Source organism: Varroa destructor, unplaced genomic scaffold (assembly GCF_002443255.2).
Source record: "Varroa destructor unplaced genomic scaffold, Vdes_3.0 BEIS01000005.1, whole genome shotgun sequence".
NCBI lineage: Eukaryota > Metazoa > Arthropoda > Arachnida > Mesostigmata > Varroidae > Varroa > Varroa destructor.
In genome coordinates, this window is record NW_019211458.1 from 1,155,644 (window position 1) to 1,175,481 (window position 19,838).

The following is a 19,838-nucleotide window of genomic DNA, read 5'->3' on the forward strand; positions in this document are numbered from 1 at the left end:
ATGATGGGGCCTCTTGGGGCAGCTACGAACAAGCATGTCGATCGCACCTCCTACTAGGTACCAAAGCCACCACATAGAAGAAATGAATCGCTCACCTGTCGCTGGGGGCATCGCAGGCTTTCTCAGCAGCCTGTGCGCGTCGCGTCCAATGGCACAGCGTCCCTCGCCACTTGAACTCACAGCCACCCTATTCGAATCCTTAAAGCGTTTCAGTCATTGTAACTATTATCGTAGAGGGTAGTACATCCGGCACAAGAGTCTTACATCTAGTTCCTTTAAGGTTTATATCCTCAAAAGCACGACACAGTTCTCTTTAATTTTCTTCCTCGGTATCTGTAAAGATATTAATCACATAATTTGAACAAACATAAAAAATATTTCAAAGAACTTCAGCGTACACGGAAAGGCAGGACCGATCGTCGTACAAAAACCTATATGAATTCCATCCGTCGAGGCGAACGCTTGATATCCACAACGGTATATTAGTAACGGTCAACGAATGAAACGTTCAACTTGAGTAGAACTTTTTTTCTTCAAAGAGGACAACTTTAGAACGACGATAAATCAATTATGTCTGATCACCTCTACTATTCGTCACATTTGTATCACACCGATGCTACGCGTTTTATTAACGTGTTGCTGTTTCTATTCGTTCACGACTTTGTCACCGAGCGACCATCATCCCCCTTCTCTCACACATGCACACATCCATTCACTTTTCTGCTTTGTCCTCTATGTTATCTTCGTTACATTTGGCAACCGTTTTCGAGTTGAGAGTAACAGGACTAGCCCTATATCCAGCCTTCAAGATCCCACTGTAAACAGAAAGCTCTCCGTTGCGAACAGTTATATAGATGGCAGACTTGGTAAGAGGGGGAGAAGGTGGAAACCACTCTCACTAACACTCGTCCATTTTTCCTCCGAATCAGGTACTGTCCAGAACTCCAAGCAAGATGCGCAGCAGGAATATTACGCAATATAAAATAAAGAAAAATTCAAATTTTCGTTGTACGATTTCGAAGAGATCTGCCTTCTTCACAGGCTACCTGAAGACATCGCTATGGCTTCTTGCCGGCCACCAGCGTTACACCAGCCACAGAACAGCAGCGGCCACAACGTGAGCTGAACCGACCGAATGAAGCGCATAGACCATAACAGGTTGAAATGTGGAGAGGGCTCACGCAGCGCCATCTGCTGACGAGCTACGGAACCATGGCAGCGGAGTTCAAGCAAAGTCCAGTCAGAGCGTAGTGGATGCATAGAAACTACTGGCGCTCAACGGCTCCGGAACGAGCAAATCCGAAGGGCGCTCAAAGCGTACTATTATGTTTGAAATGGCGACCACTACGCATAGATTTAACGTAATGCTAAAGGAACATAAAACAATTGAATTGAATTTCAAGTGATCTGCGTTAGCTGACGCTTCTGTTCTGTGCTAAAGTTTACGACAACAAAGCTATCAGTCACTACTTTTCGCTAGTATAATGCCCGATGATGCCGTGTCATGCGTCAGGGTGACTCCCGTCTTCTTTGGGCCACGGTCCACTATTTGTTGATAGAGGAATACCAGCAATTGATTAGTAATGAATTCTATGAAGAAGTTCCTCTCTTGATCTTGGTAAAATCTCTTGAATGCAAGATACTGATAAAATAGGACTTTTTTTTTTTTTTTTTTTTTTTAGGAAAATAGCGACTTTTTTTTAGGGACAGTTTTGTAGAGAGACTGTGTGCGAATGTTCGTGACGCACACTGACTAGAAAAACCTTCTTCGCTCAATTGAAAATCATACGTTTTATACAAAAGTAAATAAGTGATAGATCGTAACAAGAATTATTTAGGTTAAATAAATGTAATGAGGGATAAATAAAGCTAGCTACATCAAATCGATAACTTATCTTAGTCAAAAGCGTAGACATTGTTTATCAAGAAGTGTGCTTTTGACGATTTTTTTCTGCAGCAACGTAAGCACTAGAAATTTCCTGGAAAATTCCGTCAATAGTCAGGTTTTTCGAAACCTGTACAGTTGTACTTTTCTATTTGTAAGGTCGCTACATGATCGGCGGCAAAGCTGCGCTCTCAAGATAATTTGAAGATATTTTGCAATAAATGCTTAGGTCAGAATGGGTACTTGAAGTAAGAGTTTCACCGGCTTCACCTTCACGTGAATCTATGTAACAAGAAAATTTTTACTAAATTATAGCAATTGTATAGTCTTACCATTTGATTGGAAAGTTTTGCATTCATTATTGGCAAGTATCCGTTGGTTCTAGAACAAAGGTAGCAGGATTGTTCTAGCGAGATAAAATCTTCACGATCGTATCGATTTTTCAACATCTCTTACAAAGTGTGTGTGTGTGTGTGTTCCACTTTTCAAAAGTCTTTAGCAGTTTTCTATCATCGATAGTGGCATTGCGTTATCTTCAACAGTACGTTAAATAGAATCACCTTAATCTCTGTTTCCAACGTCGCGCCTTATGGTCACACGCTCAGACCAGTTGACGCGCGTCTTTGTCGAACCTTACTATTGAACGCTGTCGACCTGTCAAACATTAGAAACTAGAAAAGCTCGAACCGATGGCGACGGTAACAGTAGCAACATCAGGAACGATAGCATCAGCTTTCCATCTTGTCGTACGTACTGAGCTAGCCGTCTGTCGCGTTCTCTCAGCTTTCTAAGTGGTCCACAACAAATCGACGAGAAGGTGTCTACCACTGTTTATTATAGCCAGCTAAGTCCCGCTATTATTGTAATATCAATGCATTGTATTTCGCTTGATCGCCATGGAAACAATCGAGCGAGAGTCAGCCACGGAGCTACAGAGTGTATTGTCTACAAAAGCCAGCCGGCCGCTCGGCGTTTCACATCAGACACACACATACGCACGGCTTCACTAATGAAAGAAAGACAAGTCTTAATTTTTGTTCGAGTTGGATTCCAGTCTGTTAAGCATTGCGATTCAGGTTCTGCTTTATTTTTTGTTCGTTCATATAAGGGTTTATTTATTTGAGTGGTTCGGGCCTGGGGAAAGGCCAAAGCACAAAACGAATGGCCTTGAGAACTTTCGCCTTCAGCCGCTACACTGCGAAGGCCCAAAAGAAGGAAAAAATAGCGCTGGTCAAATTTTTATGGAGTCTATTCTATCGACCCGATTCGACTAGATAGATCTCCCATGTTGGAGGTAATGTACACGGGGGGGTGGGGGGGTGGGGGGTGAAGTGCGGTGTCATCTACCACAAAGACTTCGCGCCTACGAATTCCAACCTTTACCGGGCTGCTCTAGCCGTGCGTTGGAAGTTTTTCATGCAGTTCGCAGTTAGACAGCCCGCTAAGAAGAGCTTACTATGGTTAAGAGTGCCTGCTTGACGTACTGTTGTAGTCTACTTCTGCTATTGCAATTTTGAATTTAATATTCTGCTCAAAACATCGCATTTTTGTCACCAACAATAAATGTATTTCAGACTATCCGAATAGTTTGTATGGTCGTGTGTCAAGCTATATTTTGTACAGCTGTATGAAACTACACATTCTGTAATTACAAAAAAAAAAAAATAAAACAGTTTCCTCCGACTTTTTAGATACTGGTGGCAGATTTTTCCGTGCTGGGTCGTCGAAAAAGCAGCGGCTGTTTCAAAGCCAAAGTTAAAGCAAATATTTTTTATAGTTAGAATTAATATTCCTACACTAGATTGGCACCATTTTGGTGGATAATTTCCTGCCATACTTATTAGTAACGTCACGATCCCATCAGTATAGAACTTCCAAGTAAAAAATTGGGGTCAACGGTTCTTACAGTTCTACATTAGAGCGAAATCAACACTCTCAAGAAACTTCTACTGCAATATACGGGCTCTGTGGCTTAATTGAGGCTGCTTATATATTCAATTGAAGAAGTTCAACGTAATGAGTCTCTTTTACATCGGGACCTGTTTAGCAGAACCATGTTCGTGCTGTTTATTCCGATAACGTATCTTGATCAGAAACAGCTTGTTAAGTACCTAGGTAGTATTTGGGATTTTATCGTAATAAGAATTGTATCGTTGCAGGAAGACAATATATTATCTCTAAGACGCTTTATTTTAGTTATGAATAAAGGTACTCCGAAAATGCTGTTGCCGAAACGCGACGTAACTTATAATATTAATAAAACCATACGAATAATATAGGTAACTTTAAAGCCATCCAATGAGAAAAGCAGTCGGTCATCTTCAAGCAACGCAATAGATTGAAAAAATGCCATTAAAAGGCACGCTACGTTAGTACTACGTAAGTTGTTTGACTTAAAGCAGTCCTCACGAGCGTGGTAGTAAAACTAGCGTTTTTCGTTTTGTAATGTGTGTTTCTACTGATGTTTATTGTTTTTTTCTGACATGCTTAATTATACTGAATAATTATGATATTTAAATAGATCTTATAAAAGCATTGTAATTACCCTAAAGACGAACTTGCTTTTACAATAAAAGGTACCAGAGTTGCTGACGCGCCAGCAGACACAGGTTGAAATATACCTATATGCCGCTCTTAACTAAAGGCTCTTTTTTCTGACCATGAATCAACACTGGCGCTACGTTTTCGCTAACTGCAGGCCCTATACCTAATGTATATAATGTGTACAAACAAGCTCCGCATGTCGCATTTCATGATAGCACTTATCTGTGTGTTTTTTTGTATGAATAATATGAAGTAACTTTTTTATCGAATTTTCTTTTCCATTTTTATGTATTTTTTCTTCATGTAAAAATAATTAAACATAATCTATGCAAGGGTATATATTACGAATTATCATATGAGCAGAGGCAAACTTTTGAACGGAGATACTATGTTTAAATGAATTATATATTTGATTACAAGATGCCAGGCTTGAGATTGTTCGTCTATCGTAGTTTTTACACAAGTAACTTGTTGTGCAAAATTATCTTTTTGTACTCATAATTTGAATGTATATCCTGGTATACGCTCATATATAGATGAATGAAAATGCCCTACGGATGGGGGACTTGAAGCAGTCGCATTAGCGCAATCTACCTCAAACGCTCCCTTTAAACATGGGCATTTGAGGTTTATAGAAAAAATGACTAAGTAACTTTAAAAGTATTATAGTTTGCCTTTCAATGTTACTTTCAATGATGCTAACAATGTTGTTTTATATATCATATAATAGCAACAAATTTGTTCGCATTGTCTTATTAACAATTTTTAAGGTTTATGACAGACACCTGTCAAAACGCCAATCTAAATATTTTTAGCCAAAATATCCACACTCTAAACACATTAGGAGCCTTTAGCTTTGAGTCGTGCACTGAACTTTTAAAGCTGCGTTCAGGTGTTACTTGGGTATAGAAAACACTATCCTATTAATTACCTTTACAGTAATTATTATGACCTACATAATGGATTAGTCCTAAAGCTCCTAGAAACTAGTTTTACACATATTAAAATTACTAACTAGAGGTACGGCAATATACGATAAAATTACATAAGATAATTGATTTTACCCAAGATGTCTCATTTTTAGATTTAATTTATAAATATTGCGAATATTTAAAAATATTCGCAATAGTATTTTCAGTGTTTGTACCAAGATATCTTTGAAGTCACGTATCTGAGGTAATACGAGTATCGTCAGATCGGCGTCCAAGCTAGGATTTGATAGTACTGAAATTGTTGGAACGCCTTTATTTGCACTTGACCTTGAAGGTAAGTAAAACGTCTGCACATATCCAAGTTGATTACGACAAAAAGCACAAATTCTGACCAGGCCCATAAAAAATGATTACTATTTATGGGCTAGATGCGTTGGTGGAACAATGCATTAGAACAATTCAATTCTAGAAATTTCGACGTGAAGGATCCTTGTCGTAACGGTCGACTAAATACGAAAGAAGTTGATTAAATTATCACAAACGTTAGGCTAGACCGACACATAAATTGCCCTGAAATCTACTGACCATTCGTCATTAGACTGTTTGAATCCATTTGAGACAAGTTGACTACCAAAATCGCCGTATTTATATGTAGCAAGAATTGTACTTACATCGATAAAACTCTAACAAAATGATTGGCTAAATCTAAAATAATTTATCACGAGCACTCCACGATAGATTACATAGAACAATACTGCATAAATAAGAAACGCATTATTTGATTTGTGACAAAGTCCAGATTGGCGCCCAAGAACGTGATGCCATGTGTCTGGGGAGGTTGGGAAGGAACTTTATTATGACTTTCTGCTCCCTGGCAAAGTAAGTGATGCGGGTCTCTACTTTTAGCAACTAACAAGATTAAGGCAAGCCATACCACAGCTAATGACCAGTAAAGGCTTCGTTTTTCATCATGACGGTGTCAGACCATATACAGCTTTAGCTACCAGACAAATTTGAGCGAACTTTGATGGGAAATCTAAATGTATACCTCGCGTAGCTCGAATCTTGCACCATTAAATGATTCTGTTACGGTCTCTACGGAGCTCCCGGTGGTGTTAATTTCTCTTCAATAGAGGGTTGTAAAAATCACTGGGTAATAATTTTACGCCCAAGAACTATAGGAGTTCGACACTGATGGGATTATGGCGTTACTACGAAGTATGGTAGAGGGCTATTGATCGAAGTAAGGCATATTTTTAAAACAGAGAGGAGTCTTTGCTTTAATTTTGTCTTAAAAACTACCATTGAGTTTTTCGGTTGTCTAATATCAAGAACAAAAAGAAGAAACGGACATTCTTGGGGACAAGGGTTTTGAGGACAACTGATTTCATATCTTTTCTGTTTGCTGAACCGTGAGAGCCACCTTGCCCAAGGGGGTGCGTAGATTAGGTTTTTGCTCACTAACTCGGCGCAGCTTGAGTCACAAAAGATAATCTGGCCCCACCTAATCCTCTAAAAAGGACAAAGAAAAATGCCCTTTTCGACTTCTCCCTCTAAAGTAAAAATATAAATCGTAAAGTAAAGTATAAAAATATAAATAGGCTTATTAGTGTTAAGTAATGATTGAAATTTTAAGGAAAATAACTTAGTGCACATTACGACTAACAGTGCCTAATCCGGGTACGCCTGGACAGGCCTCTAGAAGCGCCCTTTGGCTGTTTTCAGGGATCAGGGAGTGGTTTTGTATTGTTAACAGTAAAACGAATATAAATAAACTGAAATCAGACCATGGATACAGTCTTAGCTTTGTTTATGGGGTGATGTTTTTGCAAAAAAAAAGTAGAATTGCACTTTGCGATTGACCAAGTTTCTGCCAACTTCATAACTCTTAATATTATGATATTGCATAGATTATTGTAGGCTTGTTTTGAGGCTCTAAACAATGACGACTATCGAAGAGGAAAAAAGCTGGCAAATATTTGATAAAACATAGACTTTTATGTACTGTAGGCCAGGGCTTTATGGAAATGGGCATCTTATGATTGGTGAAAAAATGCGCGGGATGATAGGAGCGCCTTCTAGTTGTCCGCAGCCTTTAGTCCTGATGCAATAAGCTTTTTCGTACGTTCCGTAAAGTAATTGAAAGCTATTCAATACCCAGTTCACATCCAGAGTGAACAGCATGTATATATATATATATATATATATATATATGTAATTATAGTTGTTGCTATGCGCTGTTCTACAAAAATTTTTTTGAAAGTGTCAAAATCCGACAATAATTTGATATCTGTGATTGGTAGTCGAAATTATATTACTAATTAACGTAAACCTATTTTGTTTATAAGGAATCAGCAGTTAGCCTAGCGTTTCTTTCTATACGTAGTATTCAATGACTGAAAACTATCTATGATTATGACGAGAGATAATTACACGCGTACCTTTTTCCGATCGATTGACGTCGTATACTGGCAATTTGGGTTCGTGGACATTTTAAAACTTCATCTATTTCTTAATGCATCGTGGCTTGAAGCCACTTAAACGTACTCTAATGGATAAAACAGAAGTATGACGGCATAAGCTCAGGTTTTATGGGAACATTTCATGCAATAAATGTGCACTAACCAAAACGCAATTGTTGTCGTATATCGGCGAGGAAATCATTATGTACGCATACATACATTTGTTTGCATAACGGAATACTATACAAGAGTTATAAAGCTTCCTGACATCAATGAATCTGGTGCCCACTAATTATCAGAAAAAAGGTAAGAATAGACTTGGGCCTGTGGAAACTGGACATCGGGCTAACTTTGTTTTGGCTTTATGGCATCATCACCTCGTGACCTTACAACGTAATGGACGGGATACTCAGCTTGGATTTGCCTTGTCTAGGCTTCTACTATTAGGCCAGCGTGCAGTACAGTAACGTAAATGATCGCATAAATATAAGCACAAAAACCAGCTTTACTAAATTGTTAGTCTTCTTCCTCATGGAACTTCCTGTATGTGTATCTGCTGGACTTGTCAAGCAATAGATGTGTGGGAAGTCCTTCAAAGAAGCTATGCTTGCTCAGCGAGTATATTCTTCAATGACACATTTTTAACTCGTGTCCTCTTTCGACCGTAAACAATACCATTGACTGCGTCAGCGATTATGTCAGTGCTTAAAAATCTAAACCCCAGCAATAAATAGACGTGTACTAGATTATTTATAATAATTTAATTCTGTTCACATGTCGGTAATTAGGGTCTTCGGACTAACTCATTCATACAGTTTTTATTCCATGTAAAGAGCAATTCCACATGATGAGAAATAGTAGGACCAACAGCCTCGGTCATGTTCTTTGCCGTTGGCCGTATCTTAGCTAGGTTCCTAGCAACGGTAATCAATTTTAACTAGACTATGAGGTAAGGGGCTGATATCTCCTTCAAATATAGACTACGATAAACTTACTGTAATGTTGACCTTGTATGCCCCATTTATCACGAGGAGGATCTAGCCACACCTTCCTGGTACTCCACGGCGACAATAAGCTGTAACGCCCAAAAACCATAATTACCGACACGCGAACGAAATGAAGAGATTTAGGAGTTTCTATCTCATGGCCAAAACATCCAGTTAGTGCATAACATTGGCCAAAATGAAAGGTCTAATTATTGTTATTTACAACATTCAAAAGAGCGACTCTTGCCCCTTATTGCTGCACTTCAGCCAGCATAGCCGGCATCCGAAGTGTTTCTATCCCGGATGTTGGCAGCATTTGTTTTTCGTTGCCAAGTCCATACGCTTGCCTTCACGATGAACTCTGTTACTCGTTCCGAGTCAGGCGCTTGTCTAGCTTATGTATATCAAGCGGCTTCGAATATCGGATGCGATATGACTTAAGGCCATTAAACTACCGCACCATTAGTGAGTTTACGTTTTGATCAAATCTACGACGGCAGAAGCTGACCAACTAGAGGATAAGAATTTTTATTGCCCACAACTTTTACTGAGGCGTTGGTGAGTAAAGCTTATTAAAGTAGAGCTTTGCAAACTTCCTAGCACAACCCACATTACCCTGTCTAAAACGAGTTTTCCCATTATTAAGTCAATGTCGTGTACATAACAATATTGTTGGGGATTACGACAGGCTTTCCCGGATATTCCTCTTGTCCAAATATAACATGAATAAAGCGAATGCGAAATCCTATCGAAAAGACCTATCGAACCCACGAAAAAGGACATAGCAGATAGGCATCAGTTACAAGAATGATGAATAGTGGCCCAAATGGCGTTCACTTCAATTAACGAATCTGTCAGTTCAATCGAATGGTCGCATCGATAAGGCAAAGTTATTCTGTTAAGTTGCCTTTAACCGGTTTTCGTAAACGTCTGTTCTGAACTTTCCGCTTTCGAAAAAAAAATGACATGAACACATAAGTTAGTCGAGTTACGTTGAAAATAATGTGGTTCCATTCTTGTCTTGCCGTTGCAATGCCGGTGTCCCTTTAAATGCCTACGTGTGCCTATCGTGCTTTTATCGAACCTTTATTAAGTTACTGTATTGCAATTTGGGATGGGTCTTACAAGAAATTGTTTGAAAAGCTTTAAGTCGTTTAAAGTAACGTAACTTAAGCCCTATATTTGGCCTTCCCTGGTCAAGCTCAGTTCCGAAAGTTCCGCTCAGCGTAAAATTCTCAGTATACACAGTCTACTTATGTATCGAGTAGCATTCGACGCGTTCACCTAATTAAGCTACCGCTTGGCACTATGACTGCGTAAACTTTCAACCCTACACCTAGTAGAAACCTTGAACACACGAAAGACGTGTAATATAACAAGAAGATATATATATAAAGACAAATAAAACTTGGAGCCAAAAAAAATCCTAATTAAAGGTGAAATTATCTGGCCAACATTGTTGAAAGAGGCGGTTGCAATAGCAGGAAAGAGCCTTCCATTATCAATTCAAGGTTAAGGTTTGAAATAGTGGTTTTTTAGCTTAGCCCACAAACTAAAAATATTTGTGTAAGGAAGATGACGAAAAAATGCCCCCTATGTTCCGATGTATTTTACAAGCGATTAAGTGCATGTTTTCAAAAAGAAATCCACGTATATTAAGATTTTCTTTGATTATTTTCAAGAAATACATGAATCGGTACTTAAAATCCTGGTCAGTGCCTGCTGATATGCATGGCATTTTGCATAGTCTGGAATAAAGTTTGATGAGTAAAGTTGGAATAAAGTAAATGAGAAGTTCACTTCAATGTAAAATGTAGTTTTGATTTAAATATAGCAGCAGACACGCAGATAGCCTTTCCTAAGTTCTCTTTTTAACAATAACTTATCAGCCATTTTCGAAACATCCACCTTCTGGTCTATAAAAGTGAGAAGTAATTAATGCCTGCACCTAGAACACACTAAATATAGTTCAATAATGACAATACGTAAATAATAAAAGTTACCACATAGTTAAACTGCTAGAAGTGTACCTTGAAATCTATGGCTGAGTATTGTGCACGAGTAAGTAGTACACTTACGGCTAGGTAGAACTGGTCAATTACAGCAGGGTGAGGCGTAAGTTTTAGTTTTCTAATAAATGCAGACAACTTAGGTATCGACTGAGGCTAGCATCTTCACTGCGATATCACTCTTAGCTAGTTGCAAATTGGCGTAGAATTCAAAATCAACCCTTTAGATGGTAAATCTCAGAAGAAAGCATATAATTTTATCGCTTGTAAACCGCCGGTACAGCGCATTATGTTCTTCATATAATTACTAGCAAAGTCTATTATAACAGTGGTATAAAGTCTCTGAATACGAACTATTACCAAAATAACGTGACATACTATTATAATGCAGTTTTTTTCTTCATTATCTCAGTTTTTGTGTCAGTGTCAAGGGTAGTCTTCACGAAGAGAGGTAACTACTGGTTATCCGCTAGGGACAATATTAGTAGAACTTTCGCATTTACTAGTCATCCCGAGATTAAAAACGGTAATACGTACTGACGACGTCAAAGATGCACCGTTATCCAAAAAGAAAGCCGTCGAAAAAAAAAAAAAAAATGCTATGCCCGAAGATCAAACTCAAGAGAAGGGAGTAGAAGTTGACCTAACGCTTTCAATTCATAAATGTTCACTTAAGGTGAGACGGCCCTTTGACAGGCAGTTGCATCGACAAACGTCAATTGACAGCGGATGCCTGGCCTTGGAGACACAAAGTGAACCGACATAATGAGCTTTTTAGCAGGTAGAAACATCTTTGTCGTACTTTTAGATATAAAATTGGTTCCGCCGATGTTGTTTATAGCGATGTCGTAAAAATACTCTATACGATCAATCAACACCTGACCAAGTTGGTCCTTACTACCATATCTATAATCGCTGAAGACGTATTGAAGACCTAGCCGAAAAAGCAGCAATGAAGTCCTTTTTGCGTGGCGTACTTTTCTTCGTATAACTGTTGTTTTTTTTTTTAATCTTTATTCGTATATCAAGTAAAACGTATTGTATTATCATTACCCAGCTGTGACGTGTGGCGTTTCTGTGCGATTATTTACGCAGCCTTATCTAAAGCATATTGCATTATCAGTAGCGGTAAATTTATAGGGTGAACAGAAAGACAGATGCTCTCAGCGTTTGGATGGTTCAGGAAGAAGACATATCGGTTAGTATTTTTTTACGTCACGACAACGTATGGAATCGGACTTTCTAGCGAGCAGTTTGCTCTAATAATTTATATTTAGAGGCTTTGCTTAATTTTGAATACGTACAAGTGGAAAATTCAATTACTTGCCCTACCGTGCAGATTCATGAACGTTATTAAAACCCAAGAAAGTTGGCTCTGCTCAACGTATAGCTGTTTACGTATAACGTATAACGGTTCGAACCTCACGAATCTAAGTTGAACACTCTCGATCAAGAGCTGTACCGTAGTAAGAACGACTGAATTCCTGAAGCTTATGTAAAAATCTGCAATTTTGATAACGAGGTACGCAAAATTCTGTATTACATACAAACAATCACTCATTGTTTCTCTACGATCCCTAAAATGCACTATTTATATGATAATAATGGAGAAATTTAAAGCGGCTTGCAATTGTAATTAGGCAGTTAAATAATCTTCAACTCACGAAAGATTATCAAGATAACACCGTGAAGCTTACCGAGCTCTTCAAGTACGCTTGCCTAGACGCCCATGTACAGGCGTTTAAAAGCTATAGTCAGCTGCTGCCTAGACAACAAGGTCTGTCCTTGTCACATTATATTTGCGAAGTAAAACAGCATCCCGCAGCTCTTCTGGAAGCTCCAGAGAGACACAACTACCGAAGCTACCAAAGCGGATGCAATAAAAATTACTTATAGATTGTATTTCATTTACTATAACCTCAGTTTGGTGAAGTCGTCTGCTCTATCAAAGACTAGAGAAAGGATCAAGATATAGACAACCAAAACCTTTGTTACTGTTAAAGCGCCGTGTGGTATGAGTTTCCTGTTCGAAACACCCCTCCTCCTCCTTATCTAGACGCTTTGTTCTTGATTAAATTATAAGAAAGATAAACGACTAAGAAAACATGAAAAAGAATTCAACTTACAAATAACTGAGCAGCAATCCTATAATTATTTGCTTCCCTTTTAACAAACAGATATAGCTGTTGAGGTTTCAAAATAATCACGTACCTCTTTACCTATATACACCTCACTATAGGTGGCATACAATACTTCTTGAGCAAAAGAGCAGACTATAGCCTCTTTTTTTCCTCACGAAAAAGTTACATTTCGTAAAGAGCTGTCTGATTTTTGTTTGCTTTGTACTACTGATGAGAAGCCGTCACTTTACAATTTCGAGCTGATAAAATGATCTATCGCTGAATATTTAGTATTTAGCCGTTGTTATGCCGTGTTGGTATGCTAAAAGAAATATTCTGTTTTTATTACTAGGTCTGTTAAATAAATTGGTGCATGGATTTGAGTATAAATATACTCCTATAAAGATACTACATAGAACAATGTAGTAAAACGAGTTTTCTATTGCGCCGAGCGCTAACCTGGACCCAGCGTCACCATAAGCAAATTACATTCGTCTATATCCTTATCGGTAAAACCATCATCAAGAATACAAATAGACAAAAAAAGTATCATGATCGCAAGCGACCTGAAGATCTACAGTGTTCTAATTATAGCAGGGTTTGGTGTTAATACAAAATCTACAGTATATTCCTTCTGTATCAAAAATGATATTTCTTAAATTGATAAATACATTGAAATTTACATTCTTAATGTTATCGGCCATCATCTTCCTGCTTGATTAAGTTGACTGATTTCACCTGTCAATGCAATCCGGTTTCAACCTCAAAACGGATGAAAGTAGCTTCCATTGGGGTAAGTTTTCGGGTAACAACATTGTCCACCGGACTGCGGAAAGATCAGAGTCTTCCATAAGTCTGCTTGCATTACACACGCGGTCCAAGAAAAAAGTTAATATCTTCTTGAATGCGAATATTCTTACAGTCAAAGTAAGTAGGTAAACTAAAAGGCTTGTGCTCCACGAAAAATCAAAACAGTTTTTATGAGGTCTCTAGCTCGGAGGTTACAATCTTGCTGAAATATTTGTATTTCCCAGCACAAGCTTTTGTTCGGTATGTACATGCTTAGCCAGGATGCTGTATGCATGCAAACGCATTTCGTGCTTGGCGACTGAACGTGTAGTATAATTCAAAAGCGTTGTACGTCCAAAGGCCGGGAACGGGCCGCGCTGGTGGTCTCAGTATCGATTGGAACGCTATTGCTGCCGAGATTAGGGGTTATTCATGCACTGAGTTCCGACGGTTTTTCGTTCGTTGGGTATTGCACGATGGTGTTGTCCGTATTACACGGAAACACTTTTCCAGTCTTCAATTAGCAGCTTCATATGAAGCCGACTCACAACAAACTCGCTCAACTATAACTCTCGCAACGAATTCCTACAACGAGCCAACATGTTTCGACTCTTTTTCTGAATATAGCTAAAAGCTCTAAATAGATAAAGAGCGCTGTGATTCAATTTGGTCTGCGGCTGGTCACTTAGAGGACGCTTGTCTTGACTTTTGTAAGACCAAAGTACAAGGATAGATTAAAAAACAAGTAATTAACAAAGATGTTTATGAAGAAAGTAGAATTTCGAATGTAACTTCTCTGTTTGATACAATGTTTTTCTTGATGGAACGATCCTTTCTCATAATGTCGTTGAACCGTTGTCAATATTACCGATGAGTTTTTTTCAACACGACTAACTTTTGCATTGGATGGAAGCTTGATGTTCAATATGGCCGACTACTTGTCTGCTACTACTACTACTACTACTACTACTATGGGCAACTAGCCTCATCGCTGCTACTCCGAAATAGCTAATTCCGCATCTTCTATCACTTCTTTTTGTATTATAGATCAGCAGCGTATTTTTCGAACCTATTAAGTTTTCGGCCTTTCGGTGCTCAACCCTCACTTTGATGTCCATAAGTAACGGCTGCAACGTATTGTCCAGAATATTCGGTGAAAGTCGTGTTTGTGTCAACTTTAAGGTCCGCTGTTATCTCGTAATCGGATAGTTGCTTACATTCTCTCTGTTCTTCTTTCTCAAATACTCCTTAATCGTATTCGGGACGCTGTTGGTTTCAGCGGACTTTTCAAAGCGTATGCTTCAACTGACTTCGCACCCTCAACGTTTGGGCTTTCAACAAGTAATCCGGCTGATACCGCCTATCAAGATACGTGATTCTGCTAGAACCAGAGCTCCGCTTGCGTATTGAGGAAGGTCTGCTAATGAGAGATAGCTGATCACAATAAATCAAATGATGAGGGTCTGGAGTTTAACACACTCGATTCGAAAATATCTTTTTACAAAGCTTTATTATGGCTGGTACCTGGGTAGAATAAAGAGTCTTATCTTTTATCTTTGTGACCTAAATGCCGATGGGGCAAACGAATTGCCATTCGAGCTTCCATTTTCTCTGTAGCCAACGGGTATATTTGCGAAATTTGATAACTTTTTAGTTGAATTACTAACTTTCTAAGGAAATAGCTACCGTTAACCATGGCAGCACGTAACGCGGACGAGAGAAGGGTGACACATGTTTCTAGAGATAGACATTGTTACTCGTGACTGTTTAAACGTATTCAGTTAGCTAAAAGATCGCGAGGTTTTCTGTAAGAAACTCAATTTTTGCTTTTTTGAATATCTATTGGCAAGAATCCCTTCTATGGAGGTAGTCTTCACCCGCTGGGATTTTCAAAGACAGTATGGAGCATATGTTACTGCTGACGGCAGCTCTTAAGCAAAAAAAAAATTACTTCACGAATACCACAAAGCTTTACACAACTGAAACATGTTTCGATGTTGTGCTCCAATGTCCAATTAGAGTACAGGTTATACACTAGGAAAAAAGCCTTAATTTTACACGATAATCTTTGACCCTTCCAATTCTAAAATCTGAAGCATTCAGCGTAACGTGTTAGAAATGCCTAAAGCCTATTATTACTTCGAATTCTTAATGCTTGAAACGAAGAAAAAACTGAAGGACAGACTCCCTTCTTATCGCTTTTTCAGCAGAAGCAGAAGGTAGTGAAATTAGTCGAAAGCGTTTGAAATACATCAAACAAAAAAGAAAAATCATAACAAAAATTCACCCTAGTTTCCTGCCTATTGCGCGACTTAATAATTATTAAGAATTACTTATCACAAGCAAAGGACCCAAATGGGTCAGCTCAGGATATGCTGTATTCGTCCTTTCGCTCCAGATTTAACACAATGCAAAGGGAAAAACACATGTCCTGGGGATATATCGATAGCACAGTCAGTATATGCACCCTATTACACTGGATGCTTTTGATGATTGTATCTTCAAGAAACAACGATAAGAAAAAAATATAGCAAGAATCGCACTTCTTGCAAAAATTCTAATCTTACACGTATAGGAAACTGAGTTTACACCCTGGGCTCGACCAATGAGCTGGCTCTGTAGTAATTTATCGTTTAGAACACAGGACAAATTAGAAAAATATGATGTTAAAACTAAATAATTAAAAAAAAATCTACTAAGAATTGTAAGCATTATGGTGTTTTCAAACCGCATTCATGCAAAACGAGATAAGTAAAAAGAAGAAAAAAAAAAAAAAAACTGACGGAACAGCCAACGCTCAACAGGAAAATGAGCTATTTTCCAAAAACGCGTACGCGCATAACCTTTCCGTATCTGCTATCATTAAATATTATATACCATTTATATTCTTTGGCATTTATATCTCGTAATAAGGAAACGCCACGGTTGCTATGGCTACGTTTGGATGCACCCGATTATTCACTCGAATTATGTATTGTTTAATACAAAATGAATAGCCTATGGATGCTATCTAAATAGCCACACGTCGCTATAGCTGTTTATATAAAAACTGTATATAAGAAAAAACCGAAAAAATATCATCAGCAGTAACAACAATAACAGCAGCAGTAGACATATGGTGTACAAGTTGAATTCGGAATATTTTCCTACATGTAGTTGTGCCGCAGTAGCTGCACTAATGTTTACTAGTTGTGATCACTGCTAACAAACTCGGTAGTGTTCGGTAGCTGATCGATGCCTAATACAGTTGATGTGGATGGCAACAAGACATTGGATTCAACGGTGTATAGCCACAAGACACCGGACCTTAATGGCTACCTAGGCAGACTGGCTGGTTTGTTGTTAGGTAGGGCATATATATTTGGTGACGCTTTAAGCGACGCTAGAGAGCAAAAGTCACAGAGTAACAGCGGACGCAGTAATGGCACAACAACAACTGTGCATCATGGTTTCAAAGGCGGTGGATAAACTACCGCCATGTAGATAGACTAACGAAGAGCCGTAAGACCAGTTGACTCCTCGGCGTTTACTGTGTGCTACATTGTGGCGTTGCGGTGCCGTCGTTGACGACGGTCGCTGGAACACGGTCTACGCAAGGCAGCGGAGTAAACGAATTCGCACTCGCTCTCCATCGCTTCTTCGTTCTGCCCTCGCCGCGACCCGTTGCCATTTGCCCAACAGACCCCTTAGGTGCGACGGTAAGGACGACGGCGGCGGTAGCTAGCTAGCTAGCTAGCCAGCTAGTCCTTTCAGAACGCGCTCGCTGTGGATCACAACGTTGTAAACGACAGATCGTTTTGCCTCCTGCTGTTGGTTGGTTGGTTGGTTGGTTATTTGTTTGTCTTAAGTGCCGCGCCGGTAGAAGGCAACTCCTGCACCGTTCGCGGTAGCCAGTTTGTTGTGTTAAAAGACACACTCAAACCTAGAAAAGCTGGCAACAGCAGGACTGACTTCTTTATGCTCCCATACTCAGGGCTCGGTGTTATCAATGATTTGACTTATATTAAGCAAAAAAGCCCAGGGAAAAGGTAAGAACATTCGAGTCAAAGACATATATATATGTAGAGCGAGCGCTCTAAAGCAATTTAGTTTAGCGTCTCAAGATGCTCGATATCACGAAGTTATTTCTTAGCATATCTTAAGTACATTACGTCTGTGAAGGATGTATCGGAATAATATGGCGAAAGCGTGCTTCCTAATTTGCGGTCCACTAGATCTATCGTCATTACTGACTCTTTCCTCCACATTCTGTCAACGACAACAACAATAGGACAACAAAATTTAGTTCGCGTCATAGCTCGTACGAAAACATCATGTCTATATATCGCTGTGGCTCCGATGCTATCAGTGACGTTTTCGTACAAGCAACGACGCAGGCCTTTGGCAGAATGTTTCGAAACTCCGATTACGTATCACTCTGATCAACTGTTGTTGGCAAATGTGAAGAAAAAAAAAAAAAATGACTGATGGGCTAAAAACAATAATCCTAGTGGACTGCTAACATCGAATCGCCTTGATGTCAAGCATCTTGAGACGGCGGGTTAACGTGCTTGATCTATGTTTCATTTATACGTTCAAAAATCACATTAATCATTGCGGAACCGTTCGACTACTCTGCTTATAAAACTGATGCAGAACACGGATATCGTGGGCTCTAATGGTATAATTACAAAAATCGTTTCCACGCCAGACTGTAGTCCGGGTGAATTTTTATTACGATTTCCTTTTTTACGAGAAAATATGGCAAGGATCAGTCAAAAACCTTTGTTTATCAGTGATTATTATTTAGCAGCGCGCCATCGTCTGATAGCAGTGCAGGGCATCTTTGCCACGATCCATTCTACTTTGATGAAATAAACAAGGTTCATGAATTAATTTGGAAACAATCCAGCTAGAATGTGACTTTGTAAATAAAAAAAAAAAAAAATGAAGAAAACCAAAATTACTGGCTACGTAAAGTAACGAGTGCCACATTTATTAGATGCAGTCCGCCTCATGACACCTTGTTTATCTGCTTCCTTCATAAACGAGTTGCTAACTACGGACAGAAGATCGCCATTATTATTACTGCTAACGGTCATATGGCCACGATGAAATACTGAAATAATAAAAAAAAAAAAACTTGACATCCAAACCTTTGTGTCCTACACCTGCTAAAGTCTTATTTAACGATCCTGTTGTTCTTTGTTCCAATTATTTTTAACCTACAGACTGTTGATAGTAGCTCAAAATACGTGCTGAAAGTAAACGGCAGCCAGATGGAGCCTAGTATTACCTGCCGATGTCGTAGTGCACCGCATAAACTGTCGATTCTACAGCTGCTGTCAAATAAGGCCTGTCCATTTCACTGGACTATGACTGGACCGGGTCGATTTATTTTCCTGCGTATTAGTTTAGTTTCATTATGGTTTTTTTTTTTCCCCACATGAAACTATTTACATTATGATTGAAAAAGTTGGCTGAACGTATGGATGATGAACAATTTGTTACGGTTGACACGTTCGTAATTGGCAACTCCGAAACAGGTTTTGTTTCGAAATTGTGCCAACGACCCGTATGACATGTTCCATTCTTCACCTTTCGTCCGTTTACTCTGTGAGCAAACGTGTACCACCGGGCTTCTTAGTCACTATTGCTTTTTTTTTTTTTTTTTCGAGAACGGACCTCCGTTTTTTCACTTCGACTCTTGACAATGACGTAACGCTGCGTCGACATAATCAAAATGAGCCTGATATATATATATATCTTTAGGTTTTAATGAAAATGTTAGCACTCGTAGTGGATTTCGTTAGAAACGGATGATCCTTGATAACGTAGTGCTAATGAACGTTGCATCGTGAAGCTACCATATTTACGATGTATAAACATCTAAATTCTTTACGCACCTCACATTCTCGATTTTCGAAGACTATCGTCAGCAAACGATATCTTCCCGTCAACATGATATCAAATCATTTAGAGAGATATTGCTATCTATCGACACGAACCGTCACGAATAGCGAATAAAGGCGTTCCTAATTATACTTTCGTGAACTTCTTGCAACTTTACGCGTTGCAAAATTCATCTTTCCCATAGCGATTGTCCGTGCTTATGGTTACTTAGTAGCACAG

General features: G+C 38.9%; 1 protein-coding gene across 6 annotated transcripts in view; it reads right to left on the reverse strand.

Annotated features, from left to right (window-relative positions):
• Positions 1 to 19,248, reverse strand: part of crb (cell polarity complex component crumbs) — an 83,499-nt gene extending 64,251 nt beyond the window's left edge. Inside the window, exons 1-2 of one of the 6 annotated variants that reach the window (XM_086991190.1) lie at positions 19,003 to 19,248; positions 8,819 to 8,898 (exon numbers count right to left, since the gene is read on the reverse strand). In XM_086991190.1, coding sequence (XP_086847316.1) covers positions 8,819 to 8,898; positions 19,003 to 19,070 — 148 coding nt within the window. In that variant the 5' untranslated portion in view covers positions 19,071 to 19,248. Of the gene's footprint in view, positions 1 to 95; positions 936 to 2,217; positions 2,360 to 2,445; positions 2,584 to 8,818; positions 8,899 to 19,002 lie in introns of those variants that run through there. The other 5 variants (XM_022809451.2, XM_022809456.2, XM_022809455.2 and 2 more) reach the window with 5 other exon arrangements.
• Between the last annotated feature and the right edge of the window lie 590 nt (positions 19,249 to 19,838).